At 44.5% G+C, this 24,877-nt stretch overlaps 1 protein-coding gene across 50 annotated transcripts in view; it reads left to right on the plus strand.

Moving 5' to 3' along the window:
- The window catches only part of LOC129193688 (ankyrin-3-like), a 137,322-nt gene extending 114,306 nt beyond the window's left edge, over positions 1-23,016 (plus strand). For 35 of the 50 annotated variants that reach the window (XM_054798165.1, XM_054798184.1, XM_054798162.1 and 32 more), the window contains 11 exons: positions 2,156-9,328; positions 10,104-10,178; positions 11,332-11,463; positions 11,581-11,724; positions 16,884-17,922; positions 19,234-19,396; positions 19,567-19,647; positions 20,700-20,783; positions 20,880-20,984; positions 21,600-21,692; positions 22,653-23,016. In XM_054798165.1, coding sequence (XP_054654140.1) covers positions 2,156-9,328; positions 10,104-10,178; positions 11,332-11,463; positions 11,581-11,724; positions 16,884-17,922; positions 19,234-19,396; positions 19,567-19,647; positions 20,700-20,783; positions 20,880-20,984; positions 21,600-21,671 — 9,068 coding nt within the window. In that variant the 3' untranslated portion in view covers positions 21,672-21,692; positions 22,653-23,016. Of the gene's footprint in view, positions 1-2,155; positions 9,329-10,103; positions 10,179-11,331; positions 11,464-11,580; positions 11,725-13,414; positions 17,923-19,233; positions 19,397-19,566; positions 19,648-20,699; positions 20,784-20,879; positions 20,985-21,599; positions 21,693-22,652 lie in introns of those variants that run through there. The other 15 variants (XM_054798199.1, XM_054798198.1, XM_054798200.1 and 12 more) reach the window with 9 other exon arrangements.
- The last annotated feature ends 1,861 nt before the right edge of the window (positions 23,017-24,877 follow it).

Consider the following 24,877-nt stretch of genomic DNA (forward strand, 5'->3'; position numbering starts at 1 on the left):
CTGCTTTTCCACATAATTGATTGAAGGTCCCTTTATACAGTATAGATGTTGCGCACATATGGATATTTCTATACCTGGCATCAATCATTTCTCTACATTGTGTCGTCTCTTGCATGGTTTTACTGTGTTGTTAAGCTTTGCTAAGCCTACTGCACATGGTGTCATGCGATTTCAACACATTATGTTATGTTTATGAAAAGATTGTGACATTGTTCTATCATTCATTCATCATTTGGACCAACCATTTTTGATTTACATTGTGTGAAATTTTGCTTTTAAATTTGTTCTAAATCATTTTGTGGCCATTTCCCTCATACCTGATTGGCTTTGTGATTGTGTGTGGCTGTGTATGTTTTTGGAATAGGTTGCACTTTATATCCTGATGTAATTTACCGGCAGGTTTTAGTATTTTATTATTATTATGAATAATAATATGTTTACAAATCAACATGTGGTGTTCTGCATTAAATTCAATTAATATTTTTGTATTATTTATGGAAAAAGTGGTATTCTTAATGCACTTTTCAAAATATAAATGTAACTGAAACATTCTAGTGCCTGATAAGCGTACTGAATTGCTGATTTACCATTATGTAAATTATGTAAAGTGCAACCTCATCTTTATGCTAAGTCATGGCCAAATAACTAATATGATGTTATTTTTATGTAATGCTATGAACTTGTGGGGTCATCTCTGGCATTGAAAATGAAGCAAATGCACTGAAAAGCATGTCAATCAAACACGGGCAGTCAGGCTGCGTTCACACTTGTGGTACTCTGAGCCGAGCCGAAAATTCAAAAATATGCTTTTGTTTGCTTCTCGTTCACACTTAAATGCTTTTGTCATGGGACCAAAAGCTGTGCAGTAAAGGAAGGTGCGCATAAAGTAAGGACATGATTGGGCAGCTTTTTGACATAACATAAATGAACTACTGCCAGTAGAGGTTACGGTTAGGTCATCCAGAAACCAGAAGGTTGGCGGTTCGATCCTCGCTCCCTCCACCCAGTCACTGTCGTTGTGTCCTCGGGCAAGACACTCCCACCTCGCCTCCAGTACTGCCCACACGGGCTTATGAATGCAAATGAGTGTTTGATGGTGGTCCAAGAGGCCGTAGGTGCGACTTGGCAGCCACGTTTCCGTCAGACTACCCCAGGGCAGCTGTGGCTACAGATGTAGTTACCAACACCAGTGTGTGACGGAGGGTTCAATGAATTATGGGTTCACTTCATTATGAGGCGCTGTGGGTACCTTAGAAAGCGCGATTAAAATCGAATCCATTATTCATTATTATTATTAGTAGTAGTAGTACTACTTGGGCAATAAACAGCAAGTGCTCACAACAATCAACGTAAATTTGAATGGCATTTACAAAGTGCCCGCAGGGCATGCTGGGTAGCCCAGCGGCAGGTCCCGCTGCCTACCCAGCATGCCTTGCAGTCACACTGTTAGTAGTTGTTCAAAATGACGTGTTTGTCGTTAACGTTAGTTGCTGTTGATTAAACTCCCCGTAGCAGAAGTCGTATGTGGCATTGGGATGTCAACAGTTGACTAAGACTCTTCTTCAGACTGAGCAGTCATGTGTAAATGTTACTAAGGGAATTAATAAACCTAACTTGGAAAATTGTTTAAAGCTGTTCGTGATATTATCTAAGCTTGTTTATTTCATTTAGTTTCATCATTTATGCAGAATGCTGGTGCCAGCACCAGAGTTTACTTGCATCTTTCAAATGTTGTCGGTCCTCTTCTGTGTTCCAGCCGCACACCATACCAGCAGAGAAAACATAACAGACCCTTTTAACCAAAGGTGTGAACGCACCCGTAAAGTCACTGTTGCAACAAGGCAATGAAGCATTAAGCACATCAAAAGTCAATTATTACGTTTTGGTTGTCATGTCACATTTTGTTACGTCGACCACATCATGCTGTATTTTGTCATGAATCACTGTTTATAGGCTTCTCATGTCATCCTGGATGTGTAAAAGGGACCTTCTGTATTCACCAATTGTGCAATTTTGTCTTACCCACTGTAAGCGATACTGTTTCTGACTGAATTTCTCTTTCTGTTATGTGTTATTTTTCAATTATTTTACGTTCCACTTTATGTTGTTTCCTTTTTGTTGTTGTTTTTTTTTTTAATTTGAATTATTGTTGAAGAAACACCTGATCGAAGTCCGCAAAGAGCACAGCCTTCTGGCTACCCTCACAAACCTGTCTTTTCAACGAGATCTTATCAGGCGTGGTCGCCTGCTCCTGTCGCCGTCGCTGGCCAAGCCAAGTCTGGGTTTGGCTCCCTCTCCAGCTCGTCATCCAACACGCCTTCTGCCTCTCCACTAAAGTCTGTCTGGTCCATCAACTCAGCCTCCCCCATTAAGACAAACATTCCCGGATCGCCTGCCTCGTCTGTTAAGTCAGTTAGTGACATGGCCTCCCCCATCCGGTCTTACAGAACCATCTCCTCTCCCATAAAAACTGTAGTCCAGCATGCTCAGTACCCAGGCCAGGTCGCCCCCAGTCCCCTGGCATCACCTGCAAAAAGTGCTTCAGGACTCGCAGCCTTGTCAGCCAGGACCTCCCCTATAACCACATCTACAGGAGGAGGTTCTCTTCTTGAAAGGACATCAATAGCCATGACACCTCCAACATCTCCCAAATCGTCCCTGAGTATGTTCAATTCACCCCTGTCATACAAGACCGTTGTTGGGGTCTCCGCCGGTACAGTATCGTCATCTTCCTCACCCATCAAAACCGTCCCCGGCCTCTCCTCTGTGCGTTCCTTTTCCTCAGATGTGTCGGGCCCTGCAAGGAACCTCTTCTCCTCTCTGTCGTCACCTCTCAAATCCAACACCCCTCAAAGTGCTGCAGCTCTGATCAATGGAACAGCGCCGCCAGCACAGTACCGCTCCTCCTCCCCGACCTCTCTTCTCGCCAGCAGCCTCCAAGAAAGAATACAAGCAACCACAAATGCTGCAACCACCAGTGTCAACGCAGCATTTGATGAGGTTGAAAAAACATTCAATTCTTGCTCGGCTGGCTACGGCACCTTAAAGTCTATGTCTTCGTCTGCGTCGTCGTCATATCAATCCATTAGATCCTCAGCTTCTAGTTCTCTTTACAACTCGCTAAGATCCCCTCCAAATGCCACCACTGCTGTGACCTGCAGCACAGTGACAGTTCCTGTGTATTCTGTTATCAATGTATTGCCAGAGCCCCAGTTTAAGAAGTTACCAGAGGTGTCCAGGTCAACTGCTGCTATTTTGTCCCCACGTAAGACTGTTGTGCCCCCTGAGATGAATCCCCAGTTGCAGTCATCATTTGCGAGAACTCTTTCCCCAACCAAATCTCCTCTTCTCTCCTCTGGTTTGAAGTCAAACACGACATCTCCGTTGTCATCCAGTCAAGAAATCTTGAAAGATGTCGCTGAAATGAAAGAGGACTTAATCAGAATGTCAGCAATTTTGCAGACGGACCCAAATTCCACTGCTAATAAAGGTTTTCAGTCTGGTTCTGCAGAAAAGGTAGAAGACGAAGAGCCCTATAGGATTGTGGAGAAAGTAAAACAAGATCTAGTGAAAGTAAATGAAATCCTGACTAAAGACACCAAAGATTCCATAGCAAGAGGGCCCTTGGATGATATCCGCTTCTCAAAAGTACCTGTTGAACAACCACCAAGCAACTGGAGCTATCCCCCGAGGTACGAGACCGTGGTCCCTCAAGCAAAAGCAAAAACAATACAAGATAGAGACTTCAATCTCTCTAAAGTCGTTGACTACCTGGCAAACGATGTCGGCAGTAGTTCTTTCTCCAAAATGCATACATCAGATGAGGGGAAGAGAGAGGCAGATGGCAAGGAGAAACAAAAACGTGTGCTGAAACCCACAATAGCAGTTCAAGAGCAAAAGCTGAAAATGCCTCCAACAACCATGCGGTCTTCGCCTTCCGACAAAGAACTGAGTAAAGTAGCAGATGTACTTTTTGGAGCAGACACCGTGCTGGAATCCCCTGATGATATATATCATGAACAGGATAAAAGCCCCCTCTCGGACAGTGGCTTTGAGACCAGGAGTGAAAGAACACCCTCTGCCCCCCAGAGCGCTGAAGGCATGGGTCCGAAGGCCCCCTTTCAGGACATCCCAGTCCCTCCAATGATCACTGAGACTAGGACTGAAGTTGTTCATGTCATTAGGAGCTATGAACCCCCTGAAGATAACAAACAAACCCCAATGGTGGAGGCAAATCCAATCAGATATATTGATACTGAGTCTAAAGGACATCCCAATCAAGCTACATACACCCCAGAGCTGAATAAAGGCTATTCAGTAAAAGTTGTCCCTGATGAGGATCCAATGGGAAAAGGCATACGCTTGAAGGAGGAAACTCACATCACTACCACCACTAGGATGGTGTATCACAAACCGTCTGGCAGTGAAGCAGTCTCAGAGAGGTGCGAGGAGACTATGTCCGTTCACGACATCATGAAGGCTTTTCAATCAGGGAAGGACCCTTCTAGGGAGCTTGCTGGACTCTTTGAGCACAAATCTAACAATGAAGAAACATCACAAAGAGTACTTGAAGATGTCAAACCAAAGGTTGAAAGAATAATTGAGGTGCACATTGAAAAGGGCAATAAAACAGAACCGACGGAGGTCATCATCAGAGAGACCAAAAACCATTCTGAAAATGAAATGTATTACTACCCAGGATCTAGAAAAGAAGATGGGGAACCTGAGGAACCTCCTGCGTATCTTGACTCCTCCAGATTCAACCTCATACCACAAGAGGATAGTCGTCCCAGCTCAGCCCAGCTAATGGCAGATGAATCTTACAAAACCTTGAAGTTGCTTAGCCAGCAATCTGTGGAATACAATGAGGATGAATCATCAGAGCTCAGGGGAGGGTCTTATAATTTTGCAGAGAAAATGTTACTGTCTGAGAAATTTGACCAGTCCCATTCTGACACTGAGGAACTTGTTAGAGAGCGGTCTCACGTCCACTCACCAGACAGAAGTGAGGGTAGATCAGCAAGTCCAAGGACAGAATATATATTTCGCTCGTCACGGAATGTTTTTGACACATCAGGAAGAATGGCCAGCGTTGACGATAACTTTGACACAATGACACTTTTGCAGCATTCCTCTGAACCTGGTAGCCCAAAGCAGTCGGTTTGGATGCGCGTATCAACAGACGAGACAAAGGACAGAGAGCAACTTATGTATGAGGAAAGAGTAGACAGAACTGTAAAGGAGGCAGAGGAAAAGCTCAGTGAGGTATCTCAGTTCTTCAGAGATAAGACAGAGCAGCTTAACGATGAGCTCTCCTCGCCTGAGAAGAAGTCTCGCAGACCAGACTTTAGGGAATCACGATCAGGGCCCAGTTCCACGCATAGCAGCCCGGAGAGATCAGTGTATAGAAATGGAGCCAGTGGGGAAGAGTGGAGCAGAGAAAGACTAAGAGACAGGTTTGGCGCCAGTGATAGGAAATGTGCCAGCTTACCCAGCAGCCCAGAGAGGAGAGTACTTCTACAGTATAGTGATTCAGATGCCAGGAAACAGGGAGATGGCAAATCGCATGAAAGTGAAGGCTCAAAACCTTTTCAAATGTCTTCATCCAAAGTCAGTGCAGTGAGGCTTAAGTTCGAACAAGAGGCTCAAAAACAAGATAGGGCTTCTCAGGGTGGCCAAAATCCAAATCCCCCCATCAGGAAGCTCCATGAAAGTAAGCTACCTGTGTATCAGGTATTTGCAGGTTCAAACATTCCAAAAACGCCAGACAGTCCATTAAACCAGAGAAGAGCTCAAGAAAGTGAATCCAGGTTGTCACCCACGCAACAACAGATCAGTGGAAAGAATCAGGAAGATAAGTTATTCAAAACATGGGAGAGCCAAGGGTATGGGAACTATAAGCCCCAATCTCCAAAATCATCTCATTCATTAGTCCACGATTCCACAAAAGATGACAATAAAAGTGATTCTCAAAGACAAGAAAGTACGAAGAAAATTATTTACACTGAATTTGTTGTCAGAGAGAATCCAAATAGCAATGACGGTCTAAAAAAAAACTCGGAATCTCAAATTCCTGTAAGAAAGCCATCTAATTTTCCAGAAAGTCGCAGATCCCCATCGTTAAAATTAGATTCCTTTGTTGAATCGCGCGAGAAGGATAGCTCTCGCACACCGATCCTAGCTCGAAACCCGATACATAGTAGCTTTGAATCCAACAAATCTACTTGTGGATCATCAGGAAAATCCACAGACTCAGACTGTAGCCAGTCAAATATCACATGTAACGGTCTTGATAGCGACCAAGTAGAGTATTTGGATCATGGAACCCCTGTGGTCATCACGGAAGGTTTCAAAGATGTCAAACCTTTACCTGTGTATGTCAGCATCCAAGTGGGTAAGCAGTATGAGAAAGAAACAGCTTCTGGGCAGCTGGGAACTTACAAAAAAATAGTAAGCCATGAGAGCAGGACAGTACATGAAACAAGGGGAACATTTTACACTGCCAAACAAAAGCAATCTCCATCTCCACAAGGTAGTCCTGAAGATGACACTCTGGAACAAGTGACATTCATGGACAGCTCTGGGAAGAGTCCTGTTACCCCCGAGACCCCAAGTTCAGACGAAGTTAGCCTGGCCTCCAGAATGCCTGACTCTGTGATAGGCTCCATGGCTGGCATGCCAAGTCCTATCCCGGAGGAGTCTGAAGAGGAAGACGGGAAGACCTTTATCTACAAGGAGACTTTAAGGGACAAATCCAAGCAACCATCCTCAGAGAATCACTGTAAGAAACACGAAGCAGATCAACACAAGTCCAAGGACAAAAGAGTTCCTTATATAGAGTTTCCACCACCCCCTCCCTTGGACGCAGAGCAGTCTGACCCTGAGAAAAGAAAGTCTTATGCGTCTTCTGAGACAGAGACAGAGATGATGGAAGTAAACCTTCAGGAGGAGCATGACAAGCACCTTCTAGCTGAGCCAATCATAAGGGTCCAGCCTCCATCTCCCATTCCTCCTGGAGCTGACAACAGTGACTCCAGTGATGACGAGTCCGTCTTCCATCCCATCCCTGTCAAAAAGTACACCTTCAAGATGAAAGAGGAGGGGGAGAAACGCTCAAAACACAGAAGATCAGAGAAGAATGGAAATAAGGAATCGGGCGTCAATGGAGTCGTTAAGGGGGAGGATGCTGACATGGAGCAAAATGGGAATGACCAATCAATCACTGACTGCTCCATTGCAACCACTGCTGAGTTTTCCCATGACACTGATGCCACTGAGATAGACTCATTAGATGGTTATGATTTTCAGGATGAGGATGACGGACTGAGCGAGGATCCAAAAACATCCAGTCTGTCCAATGATGGAAAAGCTGCTGACCGCTCATTTGGCCAGTCCAAGCTCGAAGTGATAGAGGAAGAAAAGTGTGAGGATGGGGGGAATCATGGAACTTCTAAAACCAACCCATCTTCATCAAAAAGCAGTGGAGAGGAAGACTTCACTGTTGAAGGAAGACATCCAGAAAGGCAGATCTTTGGTGACAACTATTTTGGCTACCAACTTGAAGAGGAGTTAAATGCAACCTTTAAAACAGTAGCCACAAAAGGCCTTGACTTTGACCCCTGGTCCACCAAAGGGAGCGATAATGAGGGAGTTTATGAGTCCAAAACCAAAGACGAAGACCCCAAGCCCTTTGGTTTGTCAGTGGAGGACAAATCACAGGCCACAACACCCGACACAACCCCTGCTCGAACACCGACTGATGAGAGCACACCAACTAGTGAGCCTAACCCCTTCCCTTTCCATGAAGGGAAGATGTTTGAGATGACCCGCAGTGGTGCTATTGACATGAGCAAGCGGGACTTTGTTGAAGAGAGGCTTCAGTTTTTTCAGATTGGTGAGCATTCCTCTGACCCTCTAACAGGGGAAAAGGGGAGAGGGGGCAAGATCCTGGGTGTAGTTTCCTCTCAGTCAAAAACAGGGGAGAGGGCCACAGTAGATGGGAAGGTGAAGGTTATAGATACAACCACAGGCAGCAGCAGCACAACATCAGCAGCAGCAGCCAAATGCAGCCCTTCACACCCTGGCAGTGACGCAGGCTACGCTGGTATCGAAGTACCCACCTGTGAAGCCATAGCTGAGACCACCTCCTCATGCACAATCACAGCCTCCAAGGTTGACCCCAAATTACGCACCCCTATTAAGATGGGTATAGCTGCCTCCATAACTGTGAAAAAAGACTCAGGGGATCTCAGCGATTTTAAAGCTGAGATAACAGAGGGTCAGGTGGTGCCAGAGTACATCAGCATAGAGGGTCAGTGTACAGAGAGCCAGTCTAGCAAAGACACAGAGGCCAAGTCAGATAGAAGAGATTACCCCTCTAAAAACTGCAACAACAACAATAACCTCGAGTCCTCTAGCATTCAGGCCAACTACATTCAGTGTGGCAGTGTAGTGTTCAACCTGCAGTCCTCCTCCGAGCCCACACTTCAGAAAGCAAGCAGGGTAGAAACACTGTGTTGTAGAGATTTAGAAGAGAAGGGAGAGATAAGCAATCAAGTGGAGCAGCAGCAGCAGAAAAGTGAACCAGTTAAAGACAGTGAAGTGAAGCTCCCCAAATCCAGGCTTCCAGTGAAAGCATCAGGGAAGTCGTTGCACACCCAGGGAACAGCCATAGGGAAGCAGAAGCCCAAGCAAGCAGTGACAATTGAGACCAGGAAAAGAGGAGAGCCAGCCATTGCAAAAGTAGAACCCAGGTCTAGAATACCAATCAAGGACATTAAAAAGAGCAGCGCCACAGCCACAGCTAGCTCACCTCAATCAGTCAGTGTTAGCTCAACGCCAACAAGGCCGCTGGGTACAGAAAGAGCAGCCATAAAGTTGCCCTCAAGGCTACCACTGAAGGACAGGCATCAGGTCAGCAAGGTCCCAAGCGAGGGAGCGTCCAGACAGGAGAAGCCTAGCGAGGTTTGCAAGCGCACCATCGAATATTTTAAAGACATTAGCGGAGAGACAATAAAGTTGGTGGACCGGCTGTCAGACGAGGAGAAACAGAAGCAGACAGAGCAGTCGGAGGAAGACAGCACCTCCCGGAGCACCTCTCTGTCAGACACCTCGCAGCCTTCCCAACCTTCCCAGCCCTCCCACTCATCCAGGTCTGGTAGAGGTTCGAGGGCTGAAGCCGGGGCCCCGTCCGTAGGGGCAAAGGTGGCGACGACGGACAGGGCCTCTGGCAGTCAGAGGAGCAGGAGGAGTAGGCGGACTGGTGGGAAGGAGGGCAGTCAGGGACTCGCGGGGTCTCGAACACCTCCCATCGCAGAGATCAAGCCTAGTTTGTAAAACTTTCACACTATAAAATACTTTCTATATATTGATCTATTTCACTTCTAGTTGCATGACATGTTGTGGTTGTTGAATTGATTGACTGGAATGCCTGTGGCGTGTTTATTCTGTATTTCCCTTAGAACAGTAGCTATCATTGAACCATCATCATTGATGTACTGTGTCCCCTATCGTCTCTGTTGCAAGATTCCTTTCCCTCTGTTCCCCCTTTTCTCCAACCTTGTGTGACCTGTACAGTAGAGTAGTGACTGGTATACTGGTGCACAACCTGTTTGACAGTCCTTGGTTTGTCTTGTTTCTGTTCAGGGCGAGGCTGAAGTCATTACTGTAGTCTTTCCCATACACTGAACTGTCATAGTAGAATTTGCAAAGAACACCGTTAGCATAGCGCATGTTGACATGCTAGACTCTAACATAGAACACGCCCACCCTAGATTTGTACAACTACTCTTTAAGAATCATGGTTTGTTTTGTGTGGTTCTCATGATAGTTAATGCCTGCTTCAAGGTTACATACCACAAATAGTCATAGACCACTACATGTATAGTGTCAGTGCCTTTTCTTGCCATCCTGCAAGTAACAACATAGTCCACATATAATAACCACTGAATTACAGTAAAGTCATAAATGCACTTTATCCCAATTGCACTAATTATAATGGGAAAAAGTGGCCAGAAAAGGAAACTTGTATGTGTTTAGTTTTCTATATATAAGAAGAGAAATACGCAGTGTATTAATCAGTCACTGTCCTCTTTTCTCTCGAGGTCCCCAAAGCCCTTGTGAGCGAACAGATTTGCGTATGGCCATCGTAGCAGATCATCTGGGACTCAGCTGGACAGGTGAGGACATTGATGTGCTCCTAAAGTCGCTGAGCGCATCGTCTACTGAAGCAAATAAACACCGGGCTGTCATCTTGGGTCTAAAACATTGGCATTCACAGCTGTGTCTGCCTGCAACCTCCTGATGTAGTTTAACTCAACAAGATGGCAGTACCTTCATTAAATAATACCATCAGTGGTCAGCATCCAGCAGCTTTGTCTACCGCTGCATGTGCTTTATTTATTAATATACTCAGATCTGTGCTTTTGTTTACAATGAACTCATCAGCGATATTAATGCTGGCTAAGCACTTTGCTTCTTAGCGGTAGTACAACATTGGTTCTGTTGCTGCTGTGCTGTGCAATGTACTTGTTAATAAATGACAATGTGGTCAAAGAGATGTTTTCCTTTCCACTTTTTCATGCACTCCAAGTCATTATGAAAGTTAAAAAAAAATGAAGTTATATACACCCGTTCCTTGCGGTTCAAACATCACTCCCTCGCCCTATTGTGGTTTTTCAAAAATGTTTTAATGTTTTGTGGTTGACTATGGCCTATTATTAGTCAAAACATATTGAAAGACAAGTAATATGCAGTATTCTGGTCACTAGTCATCAAGACACAAAACATTGACGAGACCTTAACACTGCATGAAGTCGGCCATGATGGAGTGAAATTAACTGTGTGGAAGTGGTAAGAAGTGGTATGCTTCTTAATTTGTCATTCATGCCCACTCCGTTTGAAACACTTTCTTAAGTGTAGAACAAATAACTTGGAGACTAACTAGTTAGCTCTGCAGCTTGCTATATGATGTGAGCGGCGGTCGTCTCTTGTGTCCCTGTCGTGATCCTGTTGCCAGTGCATAAGAGTTGTGCAATGTGGTGTAAACAAAGAATAACAGTGTAAAGGTGACTATAGGAGTTTTATTTCATGTCTACAGGGCTCCAACAATCGTATTTAGAATGTCAAAAACAGATTTTCCATGCTTTGAAAAATGTATTAAAATATGGAATCCTACTTTGTGGAAATTCGCGCTCGAGTCTGGAACCAATTAACCGCGATAAACAAGGGACGACAGTAATAACACCCCACCGTCTTTGTGTTTTAAGTATAAAGTGGCTAGAATTAAAGCCTTTACAGTATGCAAGCGTGACTTTATGTGTCCCGTCACAGAGCTGGCTCGGGAGATGAACTTCACAGTAGATGAGATCAACCACATCAGATTAGAGAACCCCAACTCACTGACAGCACAGAGCTTCATGCTCTTAAAGAAGTGGGTCAGCCGGGAAGGGAAAAACGCCACAAGTAAGACTATTTTTACATTACGTGTAAACTAAACAGTACCACTTCACCACTCTGTAAGTGTTTCTAAGAATGATTTGTGTCATGTTTGCTTCAGTTGTGTTCTTTTTATTTCCTTAGCGGACGCCTTGACTGCAGTGCTGACCAAAGTCAGTCGGATGGATATTGTGACTTTGCTGGAGGGCCCCATTTTTGACTATGGTAACATTTCCGGCACGAGATGTTTTGCTGATGATCACACGGTTTTCCGGGATCAGGCTGATGGTAAAGTTTAGCTCTGATTGGCTGACCTATTACCGCTCCCTGCTACCATGTTTTTCTATTCAGTTTTGGCATGCGCCACATTGCATGGATTGTGTCTAGCCCCAGTGACCGCTGCTGGCTATTTATAGACATGTTAGCTTAGTGGCGGATTAGAATTTAGTCTGGACAACTGGCTCCTACTGCAGCCTAAATACATGACTAGTTTTCCATTCAAACAAGGATTCCACCATATCATCAATGTTCTATTATTTAATTTGGCTTCTGTTGGAACAGTCTGATTTTTTTTTCTACATAACATTGCACCAGTGTTGTCCAATATCCATGAGAAATACAGTGGAACCCGCTTATGTCGACAACCCGTCTATGTCATCAGGTCCCAGTGTGCCGTGTTTGTCTTATTACAAAAAAGTGCCTGCAAAGCCGATGTCGACATACACGATCGACTGCTTTTGTCTACTGAAAATCTGACATCCAAAGGGGTCATTTCTATGAAAATCAATCTGTTTATGTCGACATCGCCAAAATAAACAGGTTCCACTGTGAAAGTCAGGGGTGTCCAAAGTGCGGCCCGAGGCCCATTTGCAGCCCGCGGCTATTTTTTTTTACCCGCATACCCCATATGTAAAAATATAATTTTAAAAAAAAGGAAATATCAGCAATAATTTTACAAGAATAAAGTCAAATTATTAAGAGAAAAAAGTTGTAATCTAACAAGAAGAAGTCATAATTTTTACGAAAATAATGTAATATGAGCAAATATAACAATTTTAGTAGTATAAAGTTGAAATATTGAAGAAAAAGACGCTGTTTTTTTAAATGGTTAAATGAGAAACAAACAAAACAAAATAAAGTTGTAACTTTTGGAAAATTAGGTTGGGGAAGTATTATAATATTATGGGAGTAGAGTCAAAATATTACAAAAAGAAAATTTACAAGAGGAAAGTTGAAATAGTTGGAAAATAAATGTAAAAAAACAAAAGCAGAAATAAAAAAAAGCTTTAATTTTACTGGAATAAAGTAAAATATTAAAAGAAAAAAAGTCGTATTTTATCAATTTTATGAGAATGAAAAAATAATGTCTTTAGTAGCATAAAGTTGAAATATGAAGGAAATTTTTAAAAAGCAACATCAAAAAGTAGTGAAAAAAGAGTGAAGTTGATACTAATAATAGGCTTTTTCAACTATTTCACAAAGCTGAGATGCAGTTTTTTCTTGAAAAGTATATAACTCCTTTTTATACGCTTTGAAAAACATCAAAGTGGCACCTTGCATCCTTTCACTTGACACTGTGCGGCCCTCGCTTGGACACCCCTGGTCTAAGTGCATGCTTTAAGATAATACAATCATGTTTTCCTGTCTGATGATAGTAGGAGCTTCTGTAACCTTGTAGTGAGTGTTTAACTCTTAAAGTTTAGTCCTCCTCGTTCTCCTCCAGTTCCTCTGAGCCTTCCTTGGATAGATGAGAGTACAGCTTCTTCTCTTCCTCTTGCCTCCCTTCACCTCCCCTACTTCCTGCACATCAGCACCAGCAATCCATGGCTGATAACAGCACATAACCGCTCTTAATTAATCATTAAGAGTCCCATATTGCTGACCCTCATGTGCCTCCCCTTCTGCATAAGTCACACTCTTCATTCGTTTTTATACTGACGTGTATTTTCCATTGTCTCCATCCGCCCTCCATCCTTAGTTTGTGTGATTATACCATTAATTCCCAGCAATCCCGCCTTCATCCTGTGTACAACCCCATCATCACTCCCATCCACCCCTCTCTCACCCAAAGCCTCACCCTTCACCCCGCGCCGCTCTCCCAGTTACGAGCTCTCCATTTCCCTTAAAGACTTGGCTCCCTCATCTCCCCTGGAACGCCACTTCAACTTTGTGCCCCCGCCTCTTAAAGGCCTCACGCCTCAATGCCCACCTCCCGACCCCCGCCAATCTCCTGCCTTTCCTTTCTCACCGCATCCGTCCTCCCCCATCCCGCTCATCACGTCACCGTTACCTTCCTCCCCCACCTTTGTCCCATCCTCGCTCCCAGCCTCTCCCGTGCTGACTTTGCCCACTCCAGTTCCCGCTCAAACGGAACCAACCTCAGAAATATCCAACCCACCCACCAGCCTAACTCTTGCACGCTCGACTGCTGCCCCCATCCTGCCGGAACCTGTTTCCTCACCCTCGGGCAGGATGTCACCTTCTGCCGCCTCATCTCGCCCTGTGTCCCCTCTCTCCTTGTGCAATCTCCCTACCTTATCTCCCAGTGGGTCCCGCTGCTCGAGCCCACATCCCCCGTCCCCTCCTCTGCGTTCCCTCTCTCCTCGCCACGCTTGTCCCTGCGTCCTTCCGCCCGGCAGCTTTCTGCCTCCACCTCGCACCCGCATTGACCCTCCCTCGTCGGAAATATTACTCTAGCGCCATGGTTCTCAAGCTTAACACCAAGTACCACTTGGAAAATATGTAGCTGTGCAAGTACTGTCATTTTTGCTACCTCCGCTTACAACAAGAGTACCATCTCAAAAATATTTGTACTTGGCCAGTACCGCCATTTTTTGCTACCTCTGCTGACACACAAGTACCACCTCGGAAATATGGCAAGTACCACCATTTTGGCTTCCTCCGCTCGCCATCAGATTTTAGTTTGTGGCTCGTATGAATTGAAGCAAAGAACGTTCATATTTCTACAAAGAATTTTCAAAGAATTACATTTCTCCAAATGTTAGGTTAATAAATTTGTAATTGTACTTCATATGTGTATATACCGTATTTCTCCGGGTACTCCAGCTTCCTCCCACATTCCAAAAACATGCATGTTAGCTTCATTAGCGACTCTAAACTGTCCATCGGTATGAATGTGAGTGTGAATGGTTGTTTGTCCATACGTGCCCTGCCATCGCCTGGCGACCGGTCCAGGGTGTACCCTGCCTCTTGCTCAAAGTTAACTGGGATAGGCTGCGCGGCCCTAGTGAGGATAAACGGCGTAGAAGATGGACGAATGGGCTGTTGTAGCACGCTTCAGCAACGCTAGACCGACCACAGACACGGACCAGTGATAAAATGACAGCAAACAGCAGGCAGAACTTGGTCGATATTGACCTTAGCACCTCTCACAATATTTTTGGGCTGCATCATGATATAACGATATAATAAAATTCAGCAGAGTCTTGTATCAAAAGCTACAAAACCTTAACCCATATATTTAAATACACTTGCCTCAAATTGTAAAGCACATTTATTGATTTATTGGTAACAAACTGCAATACAGCAAGTGCATTTAGTGTCTACCAAACTAGATCATGCAAAGTATTAAGAATTCAAGCATACAGTTACAGTCATAATACATTGCTAAATATTGTCCTTTTCCACTGAGTATGAAGGCATCATGTCTTTGGCTAAATAATATGACACTGCATCAGTCCGTTCATGCCATCTTTCCTTGCCAGAAGCAAGGCCATGAGCAAAAGCGTTTTTTATTTTTAACTGGGTAAGTGTAGACATGCTCGCTGAGTCTGTCTCACGCTTCATGACACACTCTTTGTACTCAATTCTGTACAAATTTGTCGCCTTCCTACCTTCTGCCACCACCGTTGCTTTGCAAACTTTGCATACTATGGTCTCTTGCTCCACCTCTGCTCTATCGAAACCAAACCACTTCCAGACTACAGAGGTACCGCCACGTTTGTCAAAAATGTCATCGTCTATAGTCTCCGCTCTCCTCCACCTTCAGCCATGCTCATTTTGTTGTCTCTGCTCTGCGTTTCTCCGGTGACACGGACCATGCTGTGGCACACGTGAGGCGCCAAAGCGTCAATACAGTGCGCCGCACCACGCAGTCGCAGGCAAAACACATCAACTCTGCTTTTTTCCATTTAAAATGATCATCTAAACCGGTAGGAGTCATTTTCTTTTCATTGGAACAATTTATACCGATATATGAAAATTATCATCCAACGCTATTTTCAGTGGAAAAATGACCGTCTTATATTCTGGTCAATATGGTTATTTATTTATTTATTTATATTTAATACCCTGATGTTCCCGCGTACCACCACTGGTGCTTGTTCCACAGTTTGAGAATCACTGATTCGCATTGACCGCATCTCTCATCTGTCATGAGACTTTAACCAATCCTGTCAATCACTTATCATATTTCTTACTTAACATGTAGCCTACAGCAACATTTACACTTGCACGCATTTTGACCCCGCAGTGGTACGCAATATTACGTGCCAGTGAGTAAATTGCTCGTAAGCAGGTGTGAAGGATGTGTAAACTGTGTGGGGCTGTGTGTCATGAACGCACCACAACCTATGCCTAAACAAAACAATTCCCCCACCTCCTCGAGCAAGTCAAGAAGAAGTAATTTCTGTAACCTCTTGGATCTTCCTTGTCAATTTCTGTTAATAAGGGATCATAATGCCCAAAGCGTTGTCTTCCAGTCAGCAATTCTCTCTCCCACACTGTCCTTTTTTCTAGTTTATGCCTCCTTCCTGCTCTTTCTGCATTCTCTTTGTACAGCTGTGAGATAATATAGACTTATCTTTCTTTTCTGCAATGAAAGCTTCTTCTCCGGAGTTCAACATCTTATACGTCCCTTGCAAATGGAGAAATTAATGAAGCTGGGGTGATGCCTGCTGTTGTGTGGCGTCACGCGGGAGCAAATAATGCCATGACTGCTTCTCATGGTGCTGACAATGCATACCAATGCGTGTTGCATATACTAATGTGGCGTACGATTTGTAAACAGTGACGAGGTATAAATAAGCAGTGCGGGACCATGGTCATTTTGTGCCAATGCACACATTTTCGGTCACAAATTGCGTGAATTTATGCGTAAACAGCACACAAACAGCGCCCAAAGTATTCTTCACGCTTATCAGGCGTGCCATAAATAAATAAATAAATTGCCACAGCTAATTGCGGGACAATGCAGGGGCGTGCAAAATGCGTGCTGGTGTAAACACCGCTACTAATGTTCCCCATCGAAAGCTCCAGAAATGTATCAATTATGGTTACTTTAAAAGATATAAAGCACACTTTGTTTGTTCATAGGGTTGATGGCTACCTGCTTCACCCTTCAGTGCCATTGTCCATGTCATATGATGTACAGTACATGTGTGTTGCTTTCAGTCCTTTGGTAGCATCTGTCATCATGTCACCCACAGATTATCACAGCATTCTAGCCGAGTTGCATTCCCCCGCTGCACTCCACTTCGACCCACATTTCCTGTCGCCCGAACTCCCTGTCACACCCAGCCCTTCTTCCCCCGTCCACCACCAGCATCACCATTACCCACAACCCGACACCCCTTCTTCAACCAACTCCCAAACCCAACTCGGGAACCCGCAGGTAGGTAGTGGGCTGCCAGACAGCCCACCTAGACCGTGTCAGCTTGCCCTGTCCACCCCGGTCTTTGAGCTCCCCAGTCCTGTCCCATCCAAGGTGCGGAAGCCCCACATCGCCCTGAACGACCAGCTGCTTTTGAGCGAAGAGGAGGACAGGTCTTATCAAGACATGGAGCCGAGCCCCAAGGCCAAATCGCAACCTGTCCATGCTATGTGTGAGTTAGACATCAGCATGACCTACTCCACGTCTTCCTGTTCACTCTCGCCATCTGCAACCCCTTCAACACCTGATAAAGCGCTGATAACAGACAGAGAAGTGGACACAAGAGGATGTGAGAAGGAAGTGATAGCAGAGGGATCTGTGGTAAAGTGGGTACAGCAGGACTTGATTAAAGACGTGGAGATCAAATGTGAGATGGTGACAAAGTATAGGTTGGTAGAGGAAGCTGGCGTATGTAAGGAAATGACAGGAGATGTAAGAGAGGCTGAGATCGACAAAGTAACAAACAGTCAAACTGTCCACCTTGGGGACAAAATGGATGCTGCGGACCTCTCCCCCAAGGAATGGGTTGAGGCACTTTGGGAACACCAGTCCACTGAGGGTGGATCAAATGAGGAGGAGGAGGAGGAGGGAGGTGGAAACGAAGCGCTGAAGACCGAAGAAGGCTCACAGGACAAGGAGGAGGAGGACCGGGAGACGACTGAAGCCAGGGATCAGGCGGTTGTCGCTCATGTGCAACAGGCAGAAAAAGACGTGTGCTCGCTTTCAGGTTGGCACAGTGAATCCTCCAGCGTCAACGTGGAGCCACCAACGCCGGGACGCAGCGTCAGCTCAGACCTGCTTGACAGGCGGGAAAGGTAGGACGGCCTTTTAAGAACTTTGTAGTTGTAGTATTATAATTTTGAACGTATTTCAACAAGGAAGTTGATATCGTGCCGCTTGCACAATGCAGCATGCTGGTAAAGGAGTTGCAGGAAGCAGATCTTATTCCATCCTACCCCTTCTCTGTGTCACGCCCTTAGAACTGGGGTGTCACGAGAAGAGAAGATGCATGAGATTGGGAGAACGAGAACAAAACCAGATGAGATTTTAACATCAATTTTAAAGGGATAGTTCGGATTTTTTTACATAAAGTCGTATGACATCCCCATCAGCAGTGGACTATATCAACGGTGATTCAACCCCCCATTTGCTCCTCGAGTCCAGTTCTGGTCGGATTTCCGTGACGAGGAACGTAGTTCTGCTTAGTTGCTGGGTCATTTAAGTAAAGAGTTGGGCTTCTCAAAACAGTAAGCGTTCAAAAGAGTAACACATTTGCATCGTGAAAATGCCTCCTCAAAAAAATCAGAGCTCACAAGTCGCTCGGTGTTATATTCGTGTCCTCTCCGTTCGTGTGTATGTGATGAAGACGATCGTATCTTCTGCTGCGGAACACACGTAAACAAGATGGCCGCGGCGCTCCGTTATTGAACCGCATCACAGAACAATGCAGGTGCACTTTGAAATGTTTATTGTCACCAAAACTGATGGTAAACGATAATATTATATATTATATATTTCTGTCAAACATTTGCAGCATTTCTTGAAATGCTGGCTTTTCAACTGTATTAAACAGCAGCATTTCTTTTTCGATGACTTTCTGTGAACACACACAATTTTGCGCTGTTCCGTTTGTATTTACTTTGCTGGGCAAAAGTCTCAGTGAGTGATGACTGTCAGGACGAAGGCTCTGCATCTCGATGAGTACTTTTTGCCCCCAGATGGGAGAACCGGGTCGGGTGGATATGTTTTAGGTGGGCGAGTTTCTTTGTTGCCTTTTATGTTAATTTGCCCACACGGGGGTACAGACATTTGGCATTGAAAGCATGTTTTTCCCTCCTAATTTGCATTGCTCCTCACGAAGCTGCACTGTTTTGCTGTGTATGTATGCTAGCGACATCTCATGAAAACCCATTTAAAACCATTTACCCTAAAAAAGCATGCTTATACTGTTGGTTAAACTGGCTCATATTAGGATGTTGTTTGAGCTCTCATATCATTTTACTCCGCATATTAATAAATGTGATATTAAAAGCTTTTCATGTTGTTTGAAATGTTATTTTTCAAGGGTTAGAGTTAGTTTTACTTCCAACTCTCTTGTTAAGTCCCAATTCTGCGTTCCTTAACAGTCACGAGAACTCGAGCGATTCCATCACGTCCTCGTCCAGAGGCGAATCAGGGAGGTCGCGGCGCAACGGTGAAAACTCAAAGAACTCACCTCAGGGCGGCTCGTCGGAGTCGGTGAACGGCAGAAAGGAAGAGGGAGCACTGGTGTCAGAGAAGAAAGTCCAGGTTGGTTTGACCATTGCTGTCAATTTTTCTCCTGTGAGTCTTTAACCGACTCTTTTAACGAGAGATGGCGATGGAGCCATATTTCACAGATGTCACACTAAATTGTGCCGACTTAACAACTTTCTGTCTTCTTTTGAGTTTGTGTGATGATGTTAAAATGCCTCATCCAGCAGCGGGTTAGTGTAGATTCCGGCTCTGAGGAAGAACAGACCGTAACTACGAGAATCTTCCGACGGCGTATCATTTTAAAGGTACCCTGCCAGCCTGGGACGAGAGGCTTTGCTTGGGGTCTTGGCTGTGGTCTGGTTTGCAGTTGATCGTCCCGGTGGTTTTTGTTTTTTTTGCTTGGTGTGCTTTGAATCTGTATTGGGTGTGTGTGCATTGACTAGATACAGTATACTGTATACCTGTACTGCCATGTGCAAAAATGAGGACACCCCATGGGTACATGTAAGCTAACTCTTCTACTCCTCAACCGCTGCACACAAAAGGGTGAAAATATGTCAAAACATGCACCCTTACCGTGCTGCCTGTGCTCTTATTTTTCTGACACATACACATGGTGGCGCTGTTATTAAAGGGGAGATTGAAAAACATGGCCGCCATCATCCAAATCAGGGGCCTTAGCAACCAATAGGTATGTCCCGATACAACTTTTTCACTTCCAGTCCGATACAGCTATTGCGGCCTGGAATATCATCCGATACCGATATCAATCCAAAATCTCAGCAGTCGTACATACTTTCATGACTGGTTTTGTCATGTGGAATGTTAGAAAATACTTGATCAGGTGGTTTTACTCAAACAGAACAATAATCAGCAACAGTAAAACAGGAGGCAGAAATGGCGCAGGTTGTAGCGAAATGCTGAGGAACAATCTGGCGCTGACTTGCTGCCTTCCACCAGCTTAAGAAGGTGATAATTGGCTGGGCCGCCAGCTCCACCTCTGCCGGGCAGCATGCATGACAATGAGAAGGCAGACAGGCGGCAGCAGAGCAACGACACAGATCGTGACATTTGTAGTAACTTGCATATTTGCATTTGCATTGATGCATTTCTGCTACAAAATGTCCAACGCTGTATTGCACGTTTCTCTGCTCAGCCTCCAGGGGGCTTACTTGCACGGTATCTGGAGATTGTTATGATGTGCGGTGATTCGAGTTGGCCTCGTTCCTCATGCTGTTACATACTAACCAGATGCTGCTTTTCTTCTTGCTGTGGTGATGGGTTATTCTGCTGTACTTTGCTATTAATTGTTTCTGAACTTGTTTTGACTGATGCACTGTTGACCCAACACTTTCAGGGCGAGGAAGCAAAAAACATATCAGGCGAGTCTGTGAGCGAGGAGCACTACTTGGACGAAGACGGCAACCTCGTCAGTAGAAAAGTAACGTATCATTTGACTTGACGCAGCCTAACACGCGGCGAGCCGAGTGTGTGAAAACTCGCATCCTTCGGTTGTTTTTTCCTCCGCACCGAGCAGGTCATCAGGAAGGTGATTCGCCGGGTGTCTAGTTCCACAGCAGACAACCACAAGTGGCACAGGGACCTTCAGGACTTTCGGGACCTGCAGGACGACGGGCCTGAGGTTGGCATGCAAGGGGCACAAAGTTTTGATGGCATGCTAGATGGACTTCTTCCCATTATTTGGATGGAACCAACCAAATATTTGAAGGGCTTGCAGCTTTAAGTTGAAGAAATGTTTGGTTTCGGTGGGCTGGGATGGATGGCTTCCTCTTTTGTTTCACTAAAATGCTGCCATTCAGGGGGCAACGTTGCATGGTGGTGTTGTTTGGGACGGCGTGGCGTCCATTGTGTTTCTTTAACAAAGGGGATGCTGACTATGCTAATCTACACGCCACCACATTACGTACACGTGCACAATGAGATGTGATGCAGTCCTAATATGGTGGTTATATAACGTAGCAACATGAAATGACACTGCTGTGGATCTCAGTGTACCTAATGTTGTGGGTTCAATGGCACAACTGTTTCAAACAATCTGTTACTAACAAGCGCCGTGACAGTTCCTGCTAACCCCAGCTTTGTCCGAGTCTACATGTATTCTTCACCCAGGTGTTACAGTTCTGGTTCCAGTGGCGATACTGCAGTGTGGACTGGAGTGTTGTCAAGCTTGCAACTAAATCGTCGAAACATTTCTTTTCCCAACATTTTTAATCCTGCGTTTTCTTGCGCATTTCAGAAGGAAGGTGGCTCGAGGAATAGCAGGCGAAAGGACGACAGGAGGCCCGGAGACAAGAAGCTTCACTCATAGGAACGCTTGTTCTCTTGCCAGGTATGAGCTCCTCCATGCATGACCATGCATTTTTATCGTGTCAAGAGTTCCGAAAAATAAATATATTGCCTCAAGGGAGAAGTCAAATAGCACATTTCCTCAAATAGTGACTGGGGGGGAGCCCTGATTTACTCAACTGCAGTGAATGAGGCGTTTCAGATATAAACAAATGCTGTTGCCCTAAAATTGCCAAAATAACCAAAATGCACGCTAACCAAGGCGGATGTTAACCGAGGTACCACTGTATGTGACGTATATATTATTGTTTTAGTTCCTGTTTCTGTACAAATGGCTGACTCTGTGATTTAAAACGCCACCACCGTGTTAAATATGTATAACGGTGCTTACTGTGTTAATTATTGAGGCAAGGCATCTATGTTAGAGTGCAAAATACGCATCAAATGTTAATAAAGGACCCCTCCCAACATATTTGGAAAATGCTTAGTGGTGTCTGCACCTGGTGGTCATTCTCTGCCAGCATTTGTTCAAATAAGTGTGCGAGTGTGTGTGTGTGTGTGTGTGTGTGTGTAGGCACAATAGGCACCAGTGACAAAGCGCTGATAAGCAATATTTAACTCATCACTCCCCCTCTTTTTTTGTCCACTAAATCCCTGACTCAGAGCTGTGGCTCACTTGCAAAAAAGACACTGTTATCCACCAGCCGCAGTGTTAAGCCCCACTGCTGTTCGCCCGTATGCTGCATTCATGTCCATCTGCACAAATGAGAAACACACGCTGCAAAGGCCAGCAAAGGTTTCCATGGTAACCCACTGAGCATCAGGTGTTACGATTGCACAAAACATTCACAAAATAACCAAACGTACAACTCTGTAGCTGACTGGCGGCTAGTTCAGGCTTTATTTTAAGATGTGTAGCAAAGCCTGCGGTGGTGGGCGTATACACGGTGCAGCCTGATCTAGCTTTTTACAATTTCAAATTATGCTTTTTTTTGTTCTACAGTCATAAGAGATCATTTTCCATCTTCCTGGGAACAAGGCTTATTGAGGATGGAGGGGGTTCCAGTTTGAGGATTCGAGGGGGACGGGGGGGGGACGGCCAAGACTCCAGCCAGCATCTGCTTCGACCAAAACGGGCTTCACTTGAGAAGAGTCGACGCCCCTCGTGACCTTCCAGCGACAACACATGACAGACTCACTCTCCCTGTCAATCAAAAAGGGCCGGGCGGTCGCCGTAAAGAACACTTCCTGCTTTGGCGGCACAACCAAAGACGGCACAAGAGCTCCATCCACACGGTGGCGACAGAGAGCATGAAGAAGACACAAAACAAAACACTTTCAACACTGGCCTTATAGTTTTTCTTGAACCCACTCTCGATTGTTTGGGGACTTTTTTCTTCCTTTTTTAAACTAAAAACACCTTGTCTGTATATAGAGGCAGAATGTGTACAATTCTTAATATACTACTGGTAGGGGAGAGCGGTCTTTTCAAGCAAATTTCACTTTTAAAGATTTGTGTTTAACACAGCTTGTTGTAAAATAGAGCAGGTGTAATGTTTGTACATGGAACAAATACAAAAAGATGGTTTGATTTTAACTTGAGGAGAATTTCCAGAAAATCTGTGTTCCCAAAGTGGGATTCAACTTAAATCCCGCAAGCCTTTCTGCAGAGTATTTTCCACGCATGCTCTCCACTTTATTTTAAGTACAATTTTTACCAGTTTGCAAACACAAGCCCTTTTATCTGGAGTCCTGTCACTGATTTATATTTTAAAAAGTGATAACATTGAAGCATTTATCATGTTTTTTTTGGGGGGGGGATACAAATTAGCTTCCTGAGGATGTAATGTCTTGTCTGTGTGTGTGTGTGTGTGTGTGTGTGTGTGTGTGTACAAGTGGAGGGCAGCTTGAGAGTGAAATAATGTTGAATGTAAAAGTGTATCGTGGCGATAAGGTGTAAGAGTCTGTACACTGTTTCACTGTTTTAGACTGTAAGCATCTTCTAGCAGTGCGTGCATTTATCACGGCTAAGTTATAAGGGCATTTCTTTTTGGAGTGACGTCTTCATTCACAGGTAAGACGATTTGTAGCTCTCAGTAGTGTTCCATGAAAAGTGAAAAGAAGGCGTTATTTAAGCATCAAATAAATAGTCTGACTCTGATGCTGTGTGATGTTTTAAGCAGGAGAGCCTCCGATGCGTTCTGGCTTTCATTCGTCTTCTGCTATGCTGATGTCAATGCTGTGGACATTGGGTTTCTTTGTCATCATCACGGGGGCGAGGGAGTGTGGGTGATCCTTTGATAATGGCTCTGCTATCAAGTTTGTGTTTCATTATGTGTTTTCACCCGAGCGGATTTTTTTGATGTACAATTATTTACTAACGAGAGTGAAGCCATTCAAATGTAATAAATAACGATTCTAGCACTTTGGTTATCTTTTAGAGGCTATAGCAGCGATGATGACGACACCGTTTCAAGAAAAAAGTCAAAAACCTTTTTTTTTAAAATAAAAAAAGGACAAAAAAATAAAATTGCATTGATTTTGCTATACAAAAAGTTGTCTTTAGTGGTCTATTATGTGCTGGTGAAATATTAATTTGTAGTGAATGTTGGAACACCCCAGGGTCCTTGAATGCATCACTGCATAGGAAGACTTTCCATGAATGACTTCATCTGCAGTTGGACAGAAGCTAATAAATACGGAAGCTTGTTTCCGCCACTGAAAGAAGAAAAAAAAATACGCATTTGGTAAGTCATATTTATGAGATAAAACGTGAAAACGTCAAATTTGTGAGATAAAAAGACTAAATTCTTAGATAAAGACATAATTACGAGATAATGCTCCAGTGAAAAGGCGAAACATGACGTATTTGTGTCTCATATTTGACATTTTATCCCATAATTATGACTTTCCATTCTGTTTCTTTCAGTGGCGGAAGTGGGTTTCCATAAACAAATAAAAACCTATACAAATCTTGTGTGAGACACAAGTAACTTCCAAAACCCCTGGCCAAGTAGGGCTTATAAGACCTAGGACGTATAGTTGGAGACATTATGAGCCCTAGACCCATTGGGTCTTAAAAGACCTAGAGGAAAGGTTTGGGTGTTTTACGAGACAGGCATGATTATGGCGCAGGGGGCATGATTATGGCATGATTATGGCGCAATATTCAGGGGTCTATTGCTTAGAACCTAGAACAAAAGTTGTGGGGTTTTATAAGACATACAA

This window comes from Dunckerocampus dactyliophorus, chromosome 14 (assembly GCF_027744805.1).
Source record: "Dunckerocampus dactyliophorus isolate RoL2022-P2 chromosome 14, RoL_Ddac_1.1, whole genome shotgun sequence".
Classification (NCBI taxonomy): domain Eukaryota; kingdom Metazoa; phylum Chordata; class Actinopteri; order Syngnathiformes; family Syngnathidae; genus Dunckerocampus; species Dunckerocampus dactyliophorus.